The sequence below is a fragment of the Tenrec ecaudatus genome, chromosome 13 (assembly GCF_050624435.1).
Source record: "Tenrec ecaudatus isolate mTenEca1 chromosome 13, mTenEca1.hap1, whole genome shotgun sequence".
Lineage (NCBI taxonomy): Eukaryota > Metazoa > Chordata > Mammalia > Afrosoricida > Tenrecidae > Tenrec > Tenrec ecaudatus.
Window position 1 is genome coordinate 67,718,189 of NC_134542.1, and position 20,941 is coordinate 67,739,129.

General features: G+C 36.1%; 1 protein-coding gene across 1 annotated transcript in view; it reads left to right on the top strand.

Moving 5' to 3' along the window:
* TLK1 (tousled like kinase 1) overlaps positions 1-20,941 on the top strand; it is a 141,235-nt gene that overhangs the window by 53,234 nt on the left and 67,060 nt on the right. The window contains exon 3 of the mRNA XM_075529353.1: positions 10,511-10,582. Coding sequence (XP_075385468.1) covers positions 10,511-10,582 — 72 coding nt within the window. The remainder of the gene's footprint in view (positions 1-10,510; positions 10,583-20,941) is intronic.

A 20,941-nucleotide genomic window follows, 5' to 3' on the forward strand; every position in this document is an offset into this window, starting at 1 on the left:
ATTCTCAAAAGCCAGAATTGCTAGATCTTAGAAATTATATTAACGTCAATTAAGTGAATATAGACGTATAGTCACTAAGTAGTACAAGTTTGTTCTTTCGAATGGTTGTATTAATCTGCAGTTTCAGCAGAATGCATGGGCATTTCCATATCCCCACATCCTTGCAAATACTTATCATTATCCACATTCGTCATATTTGATGGTTCAGTGTATAAAATGGTATCTAATTGTTTAATTTCAACTAATTATCTTGAATATTTCTTCATATGCTTATTAGCTTTTAGGGGATTATTTAAATTGGTCACATTTATTGCTTACTCTTCTGTTAGGTTGCTTTCATTTTGAACTGATTTCCCTGTGTTCCTGGCATATGCTACTAATTGCTTTAGTTTTACACAAATAACTTCTCTTATTTTGTGTTGGCTATTAACTTTATTCACGTTATCATTGTACAGGAATAATAGGATCAGTCATTGTATAGGGCTCTTTATTATTTTTTATTCTAAATAAAATTTACCATTTCTTGCATTACATCTGTTATACTCTTGATAAACTGAGTGAAATAATCATCAAAGGTGAAGGAATACTATCATGTGTCCTTTGAGCAAGAGATGGGCCCAAGTTCTTGTAGACTGTTATGTAATGATGTCCTTCTGTTTGAATTTCTAACTTGATGAGAGTAGCATGTTACCCCTTTGTCCTTAGAAGTAAATTGTTCAGTTCATTGATTCTAAACTTCATGTAGGATAATACCTTCTGAAGTTTTAGTGTATAGAGTATTTTGGTGGGTTTTTCCCTCTGATGTAACTGTTCTCAGATGTACTTGTCATTTTCTTCTCTTGGTCATCCTGGGGGAGAATTGAAAATATTGGAATTTTCAGTTGGATTTGTTGAAAGCAAAATTTAGACTACAAAAATGCTAATCTTCAATCTTTAATAATACCTTCTTGAAAGATGAAGCAATACTTCGAGTAAGACCAGGAGAAAACTGGAAGACAATTTATTTTATTATCTTATATATATATATATATTTAATAATTTTATTAGGGGCTGATACAACTCATCACAATCCATGCATACATCAGTTGTGTAAAGCACATTTGTACATTCATTGTCCTTGTCATTCTCAAAACATTTGCTTTCCACTTAAGCCCCTGGCATCAGCTGCTCTACTATTATGTTTTTTATTTAAGCCATTCAATCTTTATTGTTTTTGTATTGCTATTGATATAAATCACATGCAAATGTAATTGCTTAAACCAACACAATTTATTAGCTTAGAGTTGTGTAGATAGGAGCTATGACACTGCTTTCAGTGGACAAAGTCTTCGCCAGGCTGTTCATCACTGGAGGATTTTCTTGTCCAACTTCTGACAGTTGACCATATTTCTTTGCTCATAGCTCTGTCTTCAGAGCCAACAATATTGTGTGTCTCTCATCTTCTCCAGGAAAGATGCTTTATTGTTTTAAGGATTGGTGGTTACTGGAGGAGTGGGTCTACTGGAGGAACTCCACACAGTCAGGCCTTATCTCAAAGCCTTTGCCCTTATCACATCGACAGTGTAAGGTAACATATTTACAAGTTGGGGGATAAGATGTGGCCATCTTTGCAAGCAATTAGTCTGCCTACCTCATCAGCATTTTTCTGTTTTCTGATTACTTTATTGCCATTATTCTTGTTTCCTTATTGCTTAACTTTTTAGTGTAATTTGAAGTAATTATGAGCATTGATGAAGTGTAATGCCTGGAGTGTCGAAATAAAATATTTCTAGGCATATTTAACTCGGTAAAATCCCATAATGTATCTTACATTTGTGATAGGGTTCTCTGAACATGGCAGTTATTGCAAGATAGAATGCATTTTAGTAAATCGTATTTTTGTTCTTTGAGCTTTAAAATTAATGAAAGTTCAGACATACTGATATTCATGTGAGAACTACCTAAAAAAGAAACTCAAATATTAAAATTGGGACATTGTATCCTAATGGTCTCCTCAAGGACTAAGCTTTTTTTAAAAAATCATTTCATTGGGGACTCACACAGCTCTCATAATATATACATACATAGTGTCAAGCACATTTGTAAATTTGTTGCCACCATCATTTTCAAAACATTTGCTTTCTACTTGAGCCCTTGATATCAGCTCCTCATTTTTCCCCTCCCTCCCACACCCTTGTGAAACTTTGATAATCTATAAATTATTATTACCGTATGTACTTGAATGTAAGCTGACCTGAATATCAGCCAAGGCACCTGATTTTACCACAAAAATTGCATTATAATAGGGATCTAGTTTTTCTTCTTACAATGAACTAGTTATTATTTATGTTCTTTATTGATTTGGTTCCGGTTTATACTTGAGTATATACGATATTATTTCATGTCTTACACTGACCATTGTCTCTCTTCACCCACTTTTCTGTTGTCCTTCCCCTGGGAGGGGGTTATATGTACATCATTGTGATCCGTTTCCCCTCTCTTCCCTCACCTTCCCCATCCCCTCCTGGTATCTCTACTCTCAATATCGGCCCTGATGGGTTTTTAGGTCCTGGATTCCCTGCATTTCCAGCTCTTATCTGTACCTCGTGTACTTGCTGTGGTCTGGCTGGATTTGTAAGGTAGATTAGGGTCATGATAGTGGGGGGGGGGTGTAGAGGGGAGCATTAAGGAACTAGAGGAAAGTTGTATGTTTCAATGGTGCTGTACTGCACCTAGACTGACTCTCTCTTCCTTGTGACCTTTCTCTAAGGGGATAGGACTAAACATTTAACCCTACCACTGGGCTACAGAAATATTCTGTGTTTATTTCATTGAAGTTTTACTGTTACATTAGCTATTTAGGTCCATCTAGGGTTTGTGGCTCATGAAAGTAGCAGTCAAGAGATGGATTGATACATTGCACTGGGTAAATCTGCTGCACAAGACATCTTGAAAGTATTGAAAGGAAGGATGGTACTTTGAGGATTAAGATATCTCTGACCCAAGCCTTGGTATTTTCAGTCACTTCATATGCATGTTAAAGTTGGACATCGAATAAGGAACACTGGTGCATTTGAATTATGCTGGTGTCAAAGAATATTTCAAGTACGGTGGACTGCCAAAAGTACAAATTAATCTGACTTGGAAGAAGTATAACCAGAATGCTCCGTAGAGGCAAAGGTCACGGTGAGACTTTGGACATGTTATCAGAAGACTAGTCCCTAGAGAATGACATCATGTTTAGTTAAGTAGAGGAACAATGCAAAGAAAACCCTTGACAAGGTGGATTGATACAGTGACTGCAACAATGGGCTCAAATATGAGAACATTTGTGAGGTTGACGCAGGACTTGTGTTTCGTTCTGTTGTACAAATGATGCTATTAGAACAGACTCGATGACACCTAACAATAAACAGGGCTGTTGTAGATACCCTGGTGTCATATAGTGGGGTTTGAATTGGGTTGCTCACCACAAGGTCAGCAATTGAAACTATGAGCCACTCCATGGGTGAAAATATGAAGCTATCGACTCCCTTAAAGATTTAGTGTCAGAAACTCAACAAATGCAGTTAGTTAAACTTGCTGATAGGGTCACTATAAATTAGAATTGACTCGATGGCAGTGAGTTTGGGTGTTTTTTGTTGTTGAGGGTTTGTTCTACTGATAGGGATCCAGTTTTTCTTCTTACAATGAACTGGTTATTCTTTATGTTCTTTATTGATTTTGATTCTGATTTAATTTTCTTTTGCCGTGAAAAATTTCTTAGAATACATGCTGTCATGTATTTTTGGATCTTTGTGAATTTAGGAATGTCTTTCTTTTGTGTTCCTGTAGCATATCAGTAATCTGTAAGCACTGCTTAGATATCTTCTCTCTGTCTAGATATCGTTGTTCAGATCATTGAAGTTTAAAAATAATATTTATTTTTGATTGTTATTTTTCCGTAATCCACACTTTCTTACTCTTCTGAAGCTCCCATTATTTTTATCGTAGGCCTCCTACACATACATCTTCCACTTAATTTTCTTTTTTTGTCATTATATCCATTTTCCTCTAATTTGAATGTTAGAGTAATTTTATTTTTTAATGACTTTCAGTTTCTAGCAGTGTTCTATTTTTTTGCAGTCATTTGAATATATTAAAAAGAGTTGTGCAGTCACCATCACAATAAATCTTAGAACATTTTCTTCTATTTTGTACTTACTGTTACTAGCTCCATTAACCCCAGCCTTTCCTACCTAAGAAACTCCTTCCCTAAGAAACTATGCGTGGTTTCTGCTTTTATAGAATAGACACCGATCACAGATTTCATATAAAGAAAATATACCCAAAAAACTCTTAACAACAATAACAAAATAAAACAGAAAAACCTCATTACAAAAGACAGCAGAAAATAATAACTAGAACAAAATGAGTTGAAAGGGAAAACAAATGATAAGGTATGAAAGTTTAAATTACCGATATGTGTTTTAACTCACTTTCTGGTGTACTCCACTGTGTTTGAGGGCAATGGTGTTCATATCCCTGGTCTATGATTTAATGGAATTCAGTGGAGGATTAATCCACATGCAAATAGATTTTGGTCTTTGGTAGCCAGTCATAGCCTTCTGCAAACTGGGTGCTCCTCTGATCTTGGATTTTATCATTTATAATCTTGGGGTTATACAGGCTGGTGTGGTTCTTCAATATGGGCTTAGCTGATACCTCACTTAGATGGCTGCTTGTTTCAAGACAAACTTTAAGAACCCACATCACATGCTATTCTTTCTAGTAGTGGGGTACCATCTTTCTTCACCATACTTTGCTATAGCACCCATATCACCAGTGATCCTTTCATGAGGCTAAGTATCCAGCAGGGCTACATCATAAAAACTGACTATCAATCCAGTTAAGTATGCATACATTTAAAGTATTCATTATGTGTAAGACCTTGCTTATTGTTCTGGGTTTGCAGATAGAACAAGATCTCTGGCCTCAGTATCCTATAGTCTATTTTAGTAGTAGCCACAGCAAATCAACTTTGGTAACATTTAGAGTTCACTGTTTGTTGTTAGTTGAGTGGGGGGTTACGTTTCAGACCATCAACTTGACATTAACAGTTTATAATAGAGTTAACTTTGTAAAACAATCCAACTACCTAGAGAAACATGAGGGGGCTTCAAAAAGTTCATGGACAAATAGAATGAAAAGATAATGGTGCTGTGTGTATGGATTGTGATAAGAATTGTATGAGCCCCCAATAAAATGATTAAAAAAAAAGATAATGGTGTTTTTCCACAAGCTTCCTGAAGCCCCTATCCTAATTTAAATAATATATTATGACTATATATATAGATAGATAGTCATAATAAATTTTGAATTGTTGGTCTAACAAACAAATGCTGATCTACACACACACACAAGCACGCGTGCACGTAAGCGCCACACACATACACAAATTTATCACAGGGGCCTTGGTATTGTAGTGGGTTATGCATTGGGCTCCAAACTACAAAGTCAGCAGTTCAAAATCCCCAGCCACTTAGTTGGAGAAAGATGAGACTTTCTACTACCATAAAAAGTTACAGTGGGGCGATCAATTGCCAGACTATATGGCAGGCCCCACTCCCTGCTGTTAAAGACAATGGACGCCTGCAGTCATCTATTTGGTTCCAGTAGGTGGGGTTTACACCTACTGATAATGGTTCCTATGGAGACCCAGAGAATAGGTCAAAGTTAAGCTGCCATCCTAAACCTAGGATCCGCCCATCTTGTCACACGTATATCCCCAATCCCTCCTCTTCCTATTGCGTGTATATCTCTAGACCACCCTCCTCTCATTTACTGTATTACCCATAGGACAGCCCCTTCTAGTGACGTATGTCCTCACCTGTAATTAGGGGGCTTGCATGTCCCCAGATAATATAAAAGGCCCGGGCTAGCATTAAATCGTTCTCTCGCTCCCTCCACGTGGACCATAGGTGACCATGCTGCATACATGCATGCATGCATACATATATACATACATACATACATACATAAAAAGTTACAGTGTTAGAAACCTACAGGGGCAGTTCTCTGCCCTAGAGTGTCACTATAATTTGGAATTGACTCAATGGTAGTGTGATTGATTGGGGTTTTTTGTTGGAGCCATATATGATTCCATTAATATGTTTTTTAAAATTCTAAACTAACTGTTTTCTCTAAAGGTGATAAATACTTGTCTTATTTTTTCTTCTAGTTTTCTATATTTTTATCATCTGTACTAGAAGCTTATAAATCTCCCATTATTTTAAAATACATCCTTTCCATTCTTTCCTGAAGTCCTTTGTTGTTTGTATGAATATGTACCAATTCAACAGTTCATACATACATGTACATTTTAGTGACATAAATGCAACCAATCCCACCCTTCTTTTCTAAGTTGGTCTTCCTTCATTAACATCAACTCACTGCCTCTTAAAATTCCTATCAAAACTTTCATGTTGCTGTTGTTAATTTGACCCCCATGTAGAATAAAACAAAACAAAACCCACTGCTGTTTGCAATTCCAGCTCATAGGGTATCACACCCACTGCTTGTTGCATCAATCCCAATGCAAATCTGAACGGAAACAGACGGCAACATCTTCTATTGGAAGTACCACCATCGTTCTTACCCTATACAGATAATTCTTTAAAAGAACATAATGCTCAAGACAGGCATTTTGAACTAAGCTAACGGATTGTTTGATTTTTTTAAAAAAACATTTTATTAGGGGCTCATACAACTCATCACAATCCATACATATACATACATCAATTGTATAAAGCACATCGGTACATTCTTTGCCCTAATCATTTTCTTCCCCCCCCCCCCTTTTTTTTTTACATTTTATTAGGGGCTCATACAACTCTTATCACAATCCACACATATACATACATCAATTGTATAAAGCACATCCGCACATTCCCTGCAGGATGTTTGATTTTAAGACCAATTTAAACTAGAATCAGTCAGTCAACAATTTTTAGCCAACTAACAGAAACCAAAGCACCTAACATTAAAAACGGGGGTGATTTGAACACTTAACATGAATGGAAAAACTTAAAAGAGGTGTAGCGAGCCTCAGCAGACTGCTGGGTGACAATGAATAATTGTCAGGACTATGGAGAGAAGAAACACATTCACAGTGGCATGTTAGTCACTATCTTTGAGTTTGGAGCCAGTTTTCCACTCACCCTATCAAGAGATTTGGTGTGCATGTTGCCCTTGTTTTCTAGAGGGAGGTTACATTTCCAGCAGGACTTGGACCGGTACTTTTTCATTGTTGTTGGTTCTGTTAAGAGTTCTGGTTTATCTCTATTTTTAAAATTTGGGTCCATTCTGGTGCTACTCTGTTAGCCATGACTGACCAGAACTGAAGTCCTATTTTAAGATTGAAGATCGTTTTTCTCTGTTCTTATTCAGGCTAATTACTCTAATTATGCTTGGATACTTGTCATCCTGGGATTCCCCATCTTGAACATCATGAAAATTTATTTTGTATGTGCCTGTGTTGAACTTAATCTGTCTTTTCTTTTTTCCCATGGGGAAGCAAGGAAGAGGGGGTTGGATTATCTGGCAGATTCTCTCAAGTTGACAAAGAATACATAGGAAGTATTTCTCAGAACTTCATTTTTCTTCTCCTCTTAATTGTTTGTTAGTTTGTTCAGGTGTAGGATTCTCAGATGGAAGCTACTTTCTCAGAATTTTGAAGACATTGTTCTATTGCCTTCTCGCTTCGAAAGTTTACTTTTAAGAAGCCCAGTGTCTTTCCGATTTTGAATCCTTTCTAAGTGGCCTATTTGTTTTTCACTAAGAGGTTTCTGACTATTAATCTATATTCCTCTAATTAATTTTTTTCACTGTTTCTTGATGTGGGTCTCTTTAACCAATGTGCGTTGCTCACTGGATTTGATGCTGTACAGCACTGTCTGAAATCTAATTTACATGTTTTTCGTGTATTGTATTATTTTCTGGTGTTTACCTTCATGTGAAATGGAGTTTTTCTAATTTTTAGAAGGAGGCACGCTGCAGGATGGCTTTTCTCATGGAACCTTCTCATTTGTTTTTGAGTGCTTTTCAAAATTGTGCCTTTTGGTGTCTGATATTTTCTAGACATCACCTTCCTAGTTTTATTTGACTTATATGCAATTTTGTATCCTTTGTTTGACTTATATGCAATTTTGTATCCTTTTTCAATACTTTCTCATTGTGTGGTTCTCATAATCAGTAAGAAAAGCCAATCCCATAGTATTGAACCCATTCCAATTTAAAGCAATCTTATAGTACAAAATAATCTTCTTTTGAGGTCCAAGAAACTGATGGGAGCAGCTGGTGGGTTTGAACCATCGACACTGCAGTTTAGCTCACCACACTGTGCCATGTGGGCTTTCCTTTTGCTTTGTTAGAGTAGGATTAGTTCCTAGAGGCTACACTGTTCTAACCTACTGAAATATCACTGTGAACTTTCCTCTCTGCAGGGGCAGTGAATTATTTAATGTGGCTCCACTTAGCCAAAGTGTTAACTCCCACCACTCTATTTTTCTTGCATGGGCTTGTTAAGAAGGTGAGAAGGTGGTGAAAGATACTGATAAGACTCACCTGTTAGTAATTTTGAACAGGATTCTCTGGAATGCCATCCTGCTGTGTGTAAAATGAGCTCTCTGAGAAGCAGGAGACAGGCTCTTATCAACCTGAACCAGGATTGGAGAGCTTCCTCTGGACCATAGGTGTGAACCTCTTACTTCCAGAAGACAGCCATAATATCAGAGAACAAGCACCAGAACCAGGAGCCCGAGAGTGCATGGAACAGAATGGTGAACCTTCCAACCAACCAACAGAGCAAGTTAAACAGAGTGCTTTTGTGCCGGAGACTGGCCTACTGAAATGGGATGTCTCTAAGCACTTGTTTGCAGAAGAGATGGGCTTGCCAACCCAAGGGAGTAGAGCTTAGTGCCTTCTGGCTGATGCTTACCCCAAGTGGGGTGCCTCTGGGCACTTAATTCAAGGAGCTGGATTTGCTGACCCATGGAGCTTGAGCTGAAAAGCCTTTGTTTGTGTGAAGACGTCCAGAAGAATGGTATGCCTTGTCAGGCATTGTATTAGTACACGTGAAAGAACTTTGGAACACGTCATGATAAACAACCACCTTGAGCATTTTTCACTGGCATTACCAGTTGGTTAACTTCCAAAATAAACTCTTTAATTATGAATTTTGTGTGTGGGTTCTGTGTAGCCATTGCAATGGATATTAGAACCAGAGAACATTAAGACAACACACTCATACTAGCTAACTTACATTGAAAAGGGCAAAAACTATTCAATAGCTTCTGTACTTAAATTGACTTGTTGGTTTTGGTGAATCACTAATTTTGGAATCTCAGATATATCAGACATATTTCTTCCATATAGTTCTTCCTTGTATACTTCTTATAGTTCTATATAATCCAGATAGTTATTTCCTCTGTATACTTAAGGATACCATGCAGGTCTTGTGGTTGTTGGTGAGTTACTGCTTTGAGGGAGGAATTCATGGGGAATGTGGATATCTTATAATCTAGTTTTGCTGAAAATGTTGTTAGTGGGCTTTTGGTTACTGTCTAGTTTTACACATTTTTGTGTGGGAATTAAGGAATGTAAAAGCTTTTCCAAGATCTCTATTGTGCCTAGAATCTTTGTAATCGATCATTTAAGTGCTGTTGACAGTGTTTTTGTTTCAGGTTTGATAATGTTGCTTTAATTCAATTGTATCTTTCCTCTAAGGTGGTACTCAAATCTTACCCAGGTTAAGTGTTGTTCTTTGTTTAAAATGACCTACACAGTGCCCAGCATAACACTGAACATGCAAGTAGGAAACATTTAAATACTGTTGCTTAATTAAATTGATAACTCAGAGTCATCAGTTTGGGAAATTCCTTAAGACCCATTTACAGACCAGCTTACAAACTTTCAATAGAATTCTTGAAGTGGAAGGGGGAAGTATACGTATATTAACAGAACTGCCTACATACTCATGTGCCATCTACGATCAGCCTCTCTGTGGTTTAGACATTCTTGGATGACAATGATTTAATGGTGATTCCCAGAAAAACCAACAAATGGTCAGCCTCTTAAAAGACCATGCCAAAACAAAACAAAAACTCTGTATAAATTGTTAATATGAAGACAGATAAAAGGTGTGTGTGTGTGTGTGTGTGTGTGTGTGTGTAGGTAGGATATGATGGAATCTGATAAGATTGTGAAGGGAATTGAACACAATATTTATACTTGAAGCATTATTTTAGACATGGATAGTAATTTTAGGGGTCTTCTTAGGAATGGCCTAATTCTAGTGCTTTTTAATTGGGTGTCTCAAGAAAATTAGCCAACAGAAGTCAATTCCTGAAACATAGTAGAACTTCATTGACTTGATAATATGTATATTTACAGCATACTTTTTTTGTTTTCTCTACATATGTAAATAGATATGTACTTTGTAATGTTTATCTAAAAATTGCTCCTAATTCTTGCCTCTTTATTTTTTAAACAGGCCTCAACCAATAATGAAAGCTCTAATCACAGTTTTGGAAGCTTGGGATCTTTAAGTGACAAAGAATCAGAGGTAAATAATTTCATCCTAACTACAGTGCTATTAAGGTAAAACCTGGAGTCACTTTTTCTCATCAAATAGGTTTTCTGTGATGGTTTTTAAATTTTCACTCCTCATACTAAAATTTAATGCCTTTAATTTCTTGTAGGAATATTTTGTTCTGCCTTCTGAAACAGCATTCAAATGGAAGACTGTATTGTTAAGAGAAAACAATAATTTCTCTGTTATGTAACTGAACTTGTGCATTAGTGGTATAGATATTCTGAATAGATCATTGTTACTCATTCGTAAGTTCTATGAGAGGCAAGTGGTTTTTGAAATGCTTTGTTTCACAATTTCTATTATTGTTATACTTCCCTTCTTGTTTGATCCAAAATAAGGGTTGTATATTTTCCGTGGTAGAGATATATGTTTTTTTCCCTTATTTTAGGGTTTCTTATGGAATCATACTGTGGGTTTTCACTTTACATATTTTAAAAAAGTCTGAGGACCCCCCTTTCTCCACCACAGTCCACTTACCCATTGAGAAAATACACGGGATTTTATATAGGCATTTAGATCTGTGGTATAGTTCACTTTGAGCATGATAGAGTTCTGCTTTTTAATGTATGTGTGTTATGTATGTTTTCCCTGTCAATGTTAACTTTTTTTACTTGATCTATTTTAATCTTGGCTCTGCTTCACTTGGTGTAGATAATTTCACCATGATAATTCCAGTAGGCTCTTAGCACTCTGTAACTCTTGGACATTTGGTTTAGCTGTTCAGCGTAGAGGGAACATCAAAGGTGACATCTTTTCAAGTCCTGTGTTGCCTGAAGGCATCTTGGAACTACAGGTGGACAGCTCTGGGCAGTTACATGCAGGCACCCTGACACTCCCCAGGAGTGGCATAGGGCTCTCACTCATCAGGCTTTCCCTTCCACAGAGACAACTGGCAGGCAGCTGAAAGGACTGTGCAAGTGACGGGACTTTATCTGCAGTAGGTTGGTTCCCTTGAGGTAAGCGTTAGTAGCCCCTGTAGCACCAGATTATCAAAAGTTTAGTTTTATTCAAATTAACACACTTCTACAAAGTCCTTAAAAATTACAGGTAAAAAATTGTAGATCTAGTCAAAAGTACAGCTTTTAAAAAGCTATTATCAAGAATGTTTTCACTTTATATTTCCTTTGCTTTGGAACATTTCTTGATATTTTTACAGAATTGGGTTTATTAGTGATTTCATAGGCATTTTATATTATGAAGAGCAATAAAATAGTTATAGCCACTGTACTCCCTTTTATGTTCACCAAGTCTATTTTTGATAGATTTTTAATAGTAAAATATAGTAGAAGTTAGATCACCTAATAAGAGTTAAGCTTTTCCATGTTCTTTAGAAGTACATACTGTCCCAATATAAGTTCCCAATATAGTCTAAAATTTACGTTTACTCAAAGCAATCAATCGACAGGAAAATTCCATTGTCCTTTAAAAAATGGCAAGGATTACTTCAGGGTATATCTTTAGTTAAAATATTGGTTGTGGGATTTTTTTTGTTTGTATTGTTAGTTTCTAATTAACCATTCACAATGGATTGAAAATTGGTTAGGCTGTACTTAGGTTTTATTTGCATAGTACATTTGGCATCTTTTGTAGCTGTAGACAATCTTAAACTTTTTTGGCTTTTGCCAATTTGTAAACTAATGGTTAAGCCAGGTGACACAATATATTGGAAATGGCTTTAGATTATACATTTTCTTGAAGGTTTAGTGGAGCAACTTAAAAAAATTTGCATTTCTTTTCACATAAGAAGTGGCTTGTTTGGAGAATGATTCCCAAGCTTTATCTCTATAGTATCTCTAAAGTATCCACTTTAATTAATGGAAATTACTTGAAGTAAAACTTTATATACACATACCAGAATACAGATATTCCATAGGGTTTTTTCCCTTCATAGTTTTTAAGTGAAGTTGTTGAGAATAAACAGATATAGACAGATATACTTCTGCTTTTTAAAATTTACCTAATGGTATACCTCATAGTAAAATTTACAAGGAGTTTCCGGTGTCATATTTTTTGGTAATTGGTTCCATGATTCTTCTACTTTTAAAAATAATATTTTTGTTTTTATAAAAATAGAGTGCTAAAGTTTTATTTTTAAAAATAGCTATTTTCTACCATTTACCGATGCTCCTGAAGCAGCCACTGTTTATTTTTTTAACTTCCCTTCTTGGTACTTATTTCCTTATAGTAATCTCAATAATGCATACCCTGCTATTTTTGCTTATCAGCTGGACAGAACTCCCTCTTCAGAGTCATGAAGATGTTTAGCTCATTAAGATCCTTTTTCTCTTCTTCCTCTTCTCCTACTGAGGATTCTTCTCAGATACTTAGAACCCTACTGTTTTCTTCATTCTCTTAGAGCTAAAATTGAAAGGCAGCTGGTAATCACCATTTGGCTGATTAAATCACTTCAACTGAATTTTTTATAATTCAGTATTTTATGTGTGAATTTACATTTTCTAAATGTAGAATTCTAGAATAAAAGGTTTTATCTCATGGTAACGAAATCACCTGGTAGGAAGGAAGGGTATTGGTTTGGTTATATTATGCTTCACCGTAGTCTGCTCAACTGACTGGAAAAATCCATATATTTTTGATAGGCATTTATTTATTGCCTGTCTTATCACTCTCTAGTTTCTGTGCTAAGCACAGGGAATGTAAAGCTGACAGGGATCTCAGCATATGATCAGGGAGTCTCTTGAGTCTTTCAGGGAGTCTATCAGGTGGAAACAATTTTCATGATAATGCTAATAAAATAATCTTTGCATTTTTAAACTCTTAATCTCTCATGAGCTTGTAGCGGAAATTGCCAGAGGCTTTATAGATCTTTGGTCTAATAATTTACTGATTATGTGTTAGTGTGTTCTAGTGTTTCAAGGGTTTTTGTTTAAAACTGTAAATATCGATATAACCTACATAAATAAATGCTTCGTTATGTCCTTCCCAGATTTTTGTGAGTTTTAGAGGGGGTCTCAGAAATCTTGGTGCCTAAGTGCTTAAAGCACTTGGTTGCTAACTGAAAAGTTGGTGATTCAAACCTACCAGCTGCTCCCCTGGAGAAAGATGTGTCAATCCACTTGGATAAAGATTACACCCTGGAAATTGCATGTGCAATTCTGCTCTGTCCTAGATGAGCACTGTGAGTTGACATAGACTTGGCAGCAGTGGATTTTGGAGTGTTTTGTTTTTAGAAGGGTCCCAAGACCAAAAAACTTGAAAGTTATTATTATCCATTCAGTCATTCTGATAGTTGAACGTTAGGGAGTATTAGCATGTAAAGCATGGGGAAGGGAGCATTTGGAGAATGAGTAAGGAGGCTATTGAAGACAGGGGCAGATAAGTAGAAAAAGAGGAATATAGTAGAATCTTGTGACAGATGTCAATTAAGATAATGACTATAAAAAGTGACTAAGAATTTGTCTTAGTGGGTCAAAGGAGCAAGATGTCAAGCTGTCGTCCGTCAAGGGGTGATTGGTAAGTGAAGACATAGTCAAGAAGCAATTTTTGACTGCTCTGAGCAGTCTCCACTGAAAGAAGACAGTAGTGTCTAGACGGACTTGACCTACTATGTGCTAAGGAAAGGTGTACTGAAGCTGTGGTGGAGACAAGAGGCAGGCTGAAGAGCTAAAGGAGAAAGCAGGGGGGGGAAAAGCACCTTTTTCTGAAGGAAGTCTGGAAGCGGCAATTCAGGTCCTGGATGAGCAGGGTGGTGGTCTTGGTAGAACTGGGAATATTCATTCCTCTGAAATGGGGTAGAGAGATGAATTTGCACTCGAGAAAACTTTATTCCTACTTCACACTGTAAAATAGAAGCTAGAAGACGAAAGGGTAAAAAGTATGAGTGGATTGTAGGTTTAAAGAAAATGAAATTTATGTGAGGGGTAAGAAGGGGGCAGTTTATTGGCATATACATCCCTTATTTAAAGTAAAGAATTCCTAAAAAAAGTTAGAAACATGGCGTGTGGACCTTCTTTGCAGGATAAGAGAAGCAACCATGTTTCTTGACTGTCAATGTTTCCCAAGTTTTAGAATTGTCTTACGTTTTCCCCGTGGATTTCACCTATTTGTAACCCTCCCTGTAGGCCCTGCCTTGTTGATACACAGACTGTCTTCTTATATGTCCTCTGCATTCTGTGCAGTAGCTGTTCTCAGATCTACCCCGAGATGCCAAGATAGATTAAATGATCTTCTAGCTCATCTGTCAGAGTTGGCTTGGCAGCAGTGAGTTTAGTTGGAGTGTTCATACCGTAAGCAGTACTTCTTTCCCTTTTGGGGTATCCTACAGTGTATTTCTCTGCTTTTCCCCTCTCTTACTGAGATTGGGATATTTATGGTTGACTGTAAATTATTTTTTTAAAAAGTTAAACTCACTGCCATCGAGTTGATGCTAACTCATAGTGATCCTGTTTGGGTTTCTGAGATGGGAACTCTTTATGAGTAGATAGCCTCATGTTTCTCCCATGGAACAACTGGTGGTTTTGAACTACTGACCTTTCAGATCACATCCCAGTGCGTAACCACTACACCATCAGGGCACCAGGGCAGCACAGTCATAGCTATGCATTCATTTGTGCTTGTACGTGATATACCACATAATATGGTATATTGTATGCTTCATGTTCATAAAGCAAAAATGTCAAGAGATTCTATATGTTTCTCAATTTAACTTTTAATATTTGTATTTCTATGTAATCTAAACTCGTGTTGTGCTTTAAAATATCGTTTCTTCCCAAACCAAAGCAATGTTTTCTTTCTCTTGAGTCCTTCTAACGTCCTCCCAATAACCCTAAAATACTATTATTTTCTATCTAAGTGTACTGTACATTTTGTATGTTAAAGATTTTTAAGTTATGGGTAGCAAAACCTAGGACAGTTTTATGTAGACATTTAAACGTAGTTCCACTTCCAGAAAAACATAATTATAATGAAAGAAAAATTTACAGTTATATAACATATGGTATCTTAATTGTCTTACTTTACCCCTAGCAGTTTTAAATGAAGGCCAATTAAGGAAAGTCTGATTGCCCTTTTATTTGAACTGAGTTTATAAAAGTAGTCTTGGAACTTAAAATTGTATTACTTTTAAATTTGAGGTGATAGTGTTGGAAACCCTTTGCAGCATGTGCCTGGCAAGGAGGGTATTCTTTCTGTTTCTAGAACTATCCACAGTATGTTGTGTTGTTGTTCTTAAGTGTCTGCTGTAGTTGATTGTGCCAGCCTGGCCGATAAACACAAGTAGGATTAACTGAAGGGCAGAGGGATAACTGGCTCGGTGAGCCTCACCTTGGTTGTTCTGTGCCTCAGTTTAAAGGGGTACACGACCTGTGGGATGTCTAGCCTGTGGACTGTGTCGCTGTAAGTTGAGGTCCCTTTAAGCCCACACGATTGGAATGTTCATCTCTGGAGCTGGGGACTGACAGTTGATGACAGTTGGGGACCTGCCTTGCTGTTTGCTGCCTGGGTCTATGTAGCCCAGCTCTCTCTACAGAAGGGGACTGGCACCTGGCAGCTCTCAAAACTTGAAGGACTGCTAGTGTCTCACTGCTTTATAATTTAACTGTTACTTTATTGTATTATCTATCTGTATATAATTTAATGGTTTATTTCTCGAATTATATATCTATCTTTATAAATATATTTATTTTAAAAATTTATATATAATTACTAGCAATCTGGTTTGTCTCTCTAGAGAACCCTGTCCAATACAGTGTCCTCAGGTCAGTTGCGACTCCCAGAGACCCTGTGCACAACAGAATAAAACACTGTCTAGTCCTGCATCATCCATTCATCTTATATAAGGGCTCCCTCTCTATCCGTGACCCTGCTTTACCAAGCATGATGTCATTCTTTGGGACCTGAACCCTCCTGGTAACTTCCAAAATAGTGTGAAATGAAGTCTCCCCATCCTCACCTGTAAAGAACAATTCAGGCTGTTCAACTGAGGCTCATTTTTTTCTGGCGGTCTGATGTAGTTAATAACAACACCTTAATTCAAATCTATCAATTCTTTGGTCTTCCGTAGTCTATGCCCAGCTTTTCCATTCATATGAAAGGATTGAAAATACCATGGTGTATGGCATGGGTCAGGGCACACTTTAGTTTTCCAATGCTATTCAGTACTTTGAAGAGCTCTCTTATAGCTGATTTCAGACCATGTAAATCGATTAAAGTTGATTCTATTCTTTATATTACTACGTAGGTAGAATTAGGAAAGTGATAAGAGTATTCCTCTTTTTCCATCATCTTTTTGTGTTGCTATTCACTTCTACTTTATGATTTTTCCATTTTCTCATACTGTTTACCTTAATTGTTTCCTCTGTAAATAGGTAACTTGATTGATCGGGAGTAATCCCATTTGAAAATAAAGGTTACATTGGTCTTAAATTTTAGATTAAAAAAAAATGAAATTTAACTTTTCTAGTAAAGGAAAATATTGAAAGTCTGAAAAGCATTAAGGAAAAAAAATCTAAACTTTTCTTTATATTTATTGAAATATGGCCAGATATTTTCTTTAATGTCTGTTTAAGCAGCTAGTTTGAAAGAATAAATTTCAAGATGAGTTTAGTGATGTTTCGTTGAATATCATTAGAAGTTAATTTTTTTTTAATGTACCACTCTTAATTATCTTGCATTTGACTATTATTTGTAAAATGTTAGATATCTTATTTGTGGTGTCCCCGCAAGTTTAAGAAACAATTATGTGGACCCTACAGTCTAAAGTATTTTCTAAAAGGTTTTTTGCCTAATAATTCTTCTAGTGTCCTGCTTTATGGTTTCGTCTTGCCTTCCTTTTTGTGTATTTCTCACTACTGCTGCATATAAGTATGTTGGTTTTTTACTTTGACAAAATATATGGAATGTTGTTAAATATACTCTGCAATATGCATGATAACAGTATTGTCTCTTTGTGGACATGAATAGGAAATGGTGCCTTTGTAGCACCTTTGTTGTGTGCTGTTGAGTTGACTGGCAGAAGCAGACACGCTGCTTGTGAGTTCCAGTGGCCAACGTTTCAGTTAACATCTGAGCTCTTTTAATCATTATACCACCTGGCCTCCTTAATAAATACTTAATACATAATAAACTTTAAAATAGGAAAATGTTACATAGTTTTATTGAAAAATAAAAATCTGTGAATTATAGGACTTAAAAACTCATGTGAAATACTAGGAGTTACTTTGTAACTTTTTGTTTCAAAAGAGGAAACTTGAATTCTATTATACATGAAAGGACATGTTCTTACAAGGATTATATTCAGCTAGAAAATAGAATGTGTAGCTTTAAATTATGTTGTTGTATTAGTAGGGTTTAGAGCAAAGGAAGTGGGGCTGTTCTGTTTGAATGTATATATCCCTTAGTTTCCAGGAAGGAAGTCTATCAGAAGCCAAATGGAGATCTAACACTGTTTTCGTGTCCTTTATTTTTTATGTTTGTGTCATCTGGAAAAGTTTTACACAGTGTTAAGTACTTAGGCTCTCTGCTCGTAAATTTATCTATTCTCTGTAGAGTTATTCTATAGATAATGAAATTTCCTAGCAATGATTTATACCTAGCAAACAAACAAGTATTCAATATTTTCCTTTATGAAAGTGGTATATGTGGCTGATTGCTTTTAGAGCAAGAAAGTTCTGAACTGACGGAAAGCAAAATTGGAAGAGAAAAATGGGAGATCGTTTTAAGACTGGAGACAAACTTTTACAATGGAACCTAGTGTAGTGCTTGACTATAATATACGCTCAGTCAGTGAATATTCCTTAAGTAAATTTAGCATCACTTTGATATATACTGTACAGTTATATAAATAGTACACCAATATTTATTTAACTATGGTTTTTCAACTTCAATGCTATTGATATATTGGACCACGTAAATTTTGGGATGAGAGGTTATTCTTTTCAATGTATGAGGTTTAGCAGCATCCACACTTCTACCCTATAGATACGCTGTAGAGCCCACACCCTACCATCAACCTTTCTGTGAAAGCCTCTACATGTTGAGGGGCAGATCTCCCTTGGCTGAGAATCACTCCATTAATAAAGAGAAAACAAAGTTTAGAATGTTACCCATGGAAACAAATTTTTAAAGGTTAATCAGTTGGCTCTGAGTCCCACAGATAAGTTAGCAACATTGTTAGATTTCTAATACCACAATTTCTGTCTCATGTCAAAGAGATGTTTTTAACCACGTTAAGCTCTCTCCTAAAATTGTAGTTTAGAATTTGCCTTATTAAATAAATGACCCCAGTTTGTGCTTTGAGTTCGAATGAGGTAGTCTTTTTGGAAATGTTTAGATTTAGGATGACTTGTAGAAATTATCACGTTTACCAGGCTAGAAAATAATCTAGGCTAACAGCACTTCACAAATGTTTTTAGACAGATTTTTTTGAACAAAAAAACTTACTGTATGTACTTGAGTATAAGCTGACCCGAATATGAACCGAGGCATCTAATTTTACCACAAAAACTGCATTTAAAATGTACTACAAAACTCGACTTCTATATGAGTATATATGTATTATTGTAAATTTGGCTAAGCTCTAAGAAGAGCAAGTCCGATTTTCTGTAATTCGTAAACATTCTGTTTCATGTCCTTAATTGTAATTCCCACAGTGTAACATCACCTGGCACACAGCTTCCTTCGTTTCCTCTCTCCATTTCTCCTTTGTCCTAACTTGGTCCTTGGGAAAATACTGCTCTTGTTGATACCTCTTTAGTGTTAGTGGTCCTCATATAAGCCTGTCTGTTATTTGCCTAAAAGTGAACCGTGGGAGTTGGGGGTGGGTGGGGGATAGGCATGAGTTCATTTCCATATATATGTATATAGATGTATGTGTATGTATGTATATATGTGTGTATATAATTTTGTGTTTTAATCTGCATTGTCTTATTCTACCCAGGACCTTCTAATGTGATCCTTCCCAGACAGTTGGTAATAAATAGTAGCCAGACACCCGGCAGTTCTGGTTTTAGGGTAGTGGAGGCTGATGCTGATTTGGCCACTAGTCCTTTGGACTAACTTTTCATGTATTTGGACTGAATCTTAGTCATTTAACACCAGTTGGCATTACCAAGAGATTTGGTTTTATTCCTGGAGTTTTAGAAAGATGCGTGTATTTTATGTCGGCAGAACACAGGAATATTTTATTAATTTCAAGATTCTCATTCTTTAACTTTGTTATGTCTTTAACTTGACAACCCGTTGAATTTTTATAACCTACTTTTCTGTTAGGTGCCACAATTTTTGTCTAAATCTTAATGGAACACATAAAGAACTTTCTTGTTTTCAAGAGTCTGAAGTTGACTATGTAGGAAATTCATGACTTACTATGTCCATGTAGATAGTTCTTAATTCTGCTGATGTGGTTCAGATTCAGAAAGTTTGTGGGAAAATAGAATTGAAAGAATGCAATTTTTTTTGAGCCTCGTCATTCATCACAATCACTTCTGGAGCTTATTAAAAATAAGGATTCCTTTGGTCTTTCTCTGGAGATGCAAATTAAAATGCTTCCACATGATAGGAAGTTAAGTAATACTTTGAAGACAGCAAGTGTGACGTGGTTTTTGAAAGTAGTATTACATTTTATTAATGTGAAATATTTTTGTTAAAGTGACCATTCTTCTGGCTTTTAAAAAAACATCTTAAACTGTCAAGCAATTTTAGCTTACCTGTAAGTATATCATTTAGTTGAGTGGTTATGAAATTTCTACCATCTTTAATCTTATATGTTTTATTTAATAAAGCAGAAGATAGACTGCATTTAATATTGCTTTGTGTTTTAACTTTTTGAGATTTGAGTCAGGCTATACAGAGCAAGTTGGTTTTCCAGTCAATAGTTCATATGTAATTTGTTTTGTAGCGCTGAATATAGTCCCCACAATGTAACGATAATCTTTCCACTACCTCTCTGTGTTTACGATTTTCATTCATATTTAATTCCTAGCCCCTAATGACATCTGAGTTTTATTTCTGGGCACATGCTACTATTTAGTTCTCAAATAGTTGATTATTCTAATGAGTGTGCACCTTTCTGGTATTATTCACCTTATAGGCCTAACATGTGGTTGGAGGTTGATCCTTGCAAATGAGTTCTGGTCCAGGTTTGAAGAGTGAGTAAGGGTCTTAGTCACAGGAGTCCCGCAAATTTCTATCACACCAGTAAACTTGGTCTTTTTAAATGACTTTCAGCTTTGTTCCATAGTTTTCTGCCATTGTATTTTAGGGTTGAGGAGACTGAGACTTGCGTGGTCCATTAGTACTTGGGGCTTATGGTTTCCATGCATTTTCAATTTATTTATTCTTCTTTACTTTGAGTAGGGAGAGACTAAGAGTTGC